Genomic DNA, 2,500 nt, shown 5'->3' on the forward strand with positions numbered 1-2,500 from the left:
GTGAATATCCATAAGCCAATGAAAAATAACTTTCTAGTGGAAATCCGTGGAACAAAAACGCATCTTGTAGGAAACCAGATCAAATTCCTTTTTTGAAAAGTGCCTCTACTATTCTTCTCATTCGCTTCGCTTTAAAAGTACAAGGTCTGAGAAACCCAGTTTTTTCTATGGTTTATCTATGAAAGCGATTTGTCATCATATGCTTAGGTAGGAGCTACAGGTGTTCCTTTTCCCCTTTTTGACCTTTAAAGTATTTTATTTTATAATGGGGACAGTTAGTGTAAATGCTTTTGGACTCTCATAATACATACTTTCAGATTTACTAGGGCACCTTCAGGCTACCAGTGCCAAAGAGCACAGAGCGTGTGTAACATGGAGGTATCATTATCCACACACACTTTTTTATTTCCCTTAGCCGCACTGCTGACTGATTAATTTAACCCGGGGGTTCTACTAGCCTTATCTGTCTCTGGAAAAAGAGTCAAGTCGGGATTATAATTTTTTTTGGGCCAGGCCTAGAAGCGCTATTTGGGAAACTAGGGGAGAGGAGTTTGCCCTGATCCTTTTATTTTCTCGAAGATCATCTATGATCTCCTATTCCACTGTCTAGTTTTTCCCTTTTAAACACGTTTTGAAGTATTGAAATTCGCTGGAGTGTAATTTTATTCTAACCAATACGGGGGGCTCTCTGGGACATAGTTCTCTGCGTTTTTTTTTTTTTACATAGAAACTCACGCCCAGGTAGTGTAGTCTAGAGAAAATAAACAGCACCAAACCATAGATAATAATAATCATTAAAAACAAGTACAGTGATGTTAAAATAATCGTAGCAATAATGATGATAATAATAATTATGATGATCATAATATGATGATGATGAAAATAACAAATAATAGTAATAATAATAAAATAAGAGTGATATATGATAATAATAATAATAATGATATAATAAAAATAATAATAATATGAAAATGTAATGATAATGATAATATAATCATTACATGAGGAAAATACTGATGGTAATGATAATAATAATAATGATAATAAAAGTGAGATAAATTATAAGAATATTTGATAAAAATTTAATAAAAATGAGGATGATAATAATGCTGATGATAATAGAAAAGGGTAAAATAAATAACTAATTAGTATGGCAATGGTAAAAATGATAAAATGTTTCCCAATAATGATAATGATAATGATAATAATTATGATGACGATGATGATAATGATGGTGATAATAGTAACAATAACAATAATGATGATAATAGTAATGATACTACTACCTAATAATAATAGCAATTGTAATAATCGTATAATATAACAATAATAATTATATGAAACAATTATGAGGATATTAATATTAATGATATTAATAATGATAGTAATGATCGTAATGAAACAATAATAATTCAAATGATAATAATAATAACATATAGTAATAATAATAATAAGAATGATAATATTATAATGAAATAATAGCATAATAATATAAAAATGAAAATAGTAATATAATAAAAGTATATTAGTATAGTAATATAATAATAATATAATAATAATAAAAATATAATAATAATAATAATAATAATAATGATAATAGTAGTAATAGTAATAATAATAATAATAATGATAATAATAATAATAATAATAATAATAATAACAATAAAAATTTTTCTATTATTATTGTTATGATACCAATAACAATTATGATACCAATAATATAATGCTAGAATAATGAGATAATAAAATGTGATGTTGATAATGAAAATAATGATAATGATAAAATGATAATAATAATAATAATAATAATAATAATAATAATAATAATAAGAATAATAATGGTAATAATAAAAAAATATAATAATAACGATAATCATAATAATCATCATCAGTAATATAGTAAATATAATAATAGTAATAGTAATTATATAATAATGGTATAACATAATGATAGTAATCTTAAATAATGAAAATGATAGAACAAGAATAAGAGGAATAGCTACATGATAATTATAAAAGTTATAAAAATCATTTATCTTTATTATCTTTAACATTATTATTTTTAAAAATAACAATAATATAATAATAAAAAAAATAAAAATAATTTTATTATTATTGTTATTATTATTATTATTATTATTATTATTACATCGTTATCACTGAAATTGTTGCTGTTGTTATCATCATAAAGATAATGATAATAATATTATAACATCAACGCCTACAAGAAAAACAACAATAATGATGATAATAATAACTGTAATAATAGTAATAATAATAACAATAATAATAAATAACAATAATAATAACAACAACAATAATAATAAAATAATGATAATAATAATAATAATGATAATGATAATAAAAATAAAAACAAAAATAATAATAATAATATAATAAAAATTTATAACAAAAAAAATAATAGTAATAATTTAAAAATAATAATAAAAATAATAATAAATAATAATAATAATAATAAAAATAAAAAATAATATATGGA

At 21.6% G+C, this 2,500-nt stretch overlaps 1 protein-coding gene across 1 annotated transcript in view; it reads left to right on the plus strand.

The window, feature by feature from the left end:
* LOC119570501 overlaps positions 1–2,500 on the plus strand; it is a 27,945-nt gene that overhangs the window by 6,338 nt on the left and 19,107 nt on the right. Inside the window, exon 5 of the mRNA XM_037918208.1 lies at positions 318–378. Coding sequence (XP_037774136.1) covers positions 318–378 — 61 coding nt within the window. The remainder of the gene's footprint in view (positions 1–317; positions 379–2,500) is intronic.

Source organism: Penaeus monodon, unplaced genomic scaffold, assembly GCF_015228065.2.
Source record: "Penaeus monodon isolate SGIC_2016 unplaced genomic scaffold, NSTDA_Pmon_1 PmonScaffold_295, whole genome shotgun sequence".
Taxonomy (NCBI): domain Eukaryota; kingdom Metazoa; phylum Arthropoda; class Malacostraca; order Decapoda; family Penaeidae; genus Penaeus; species Penaeus monodon.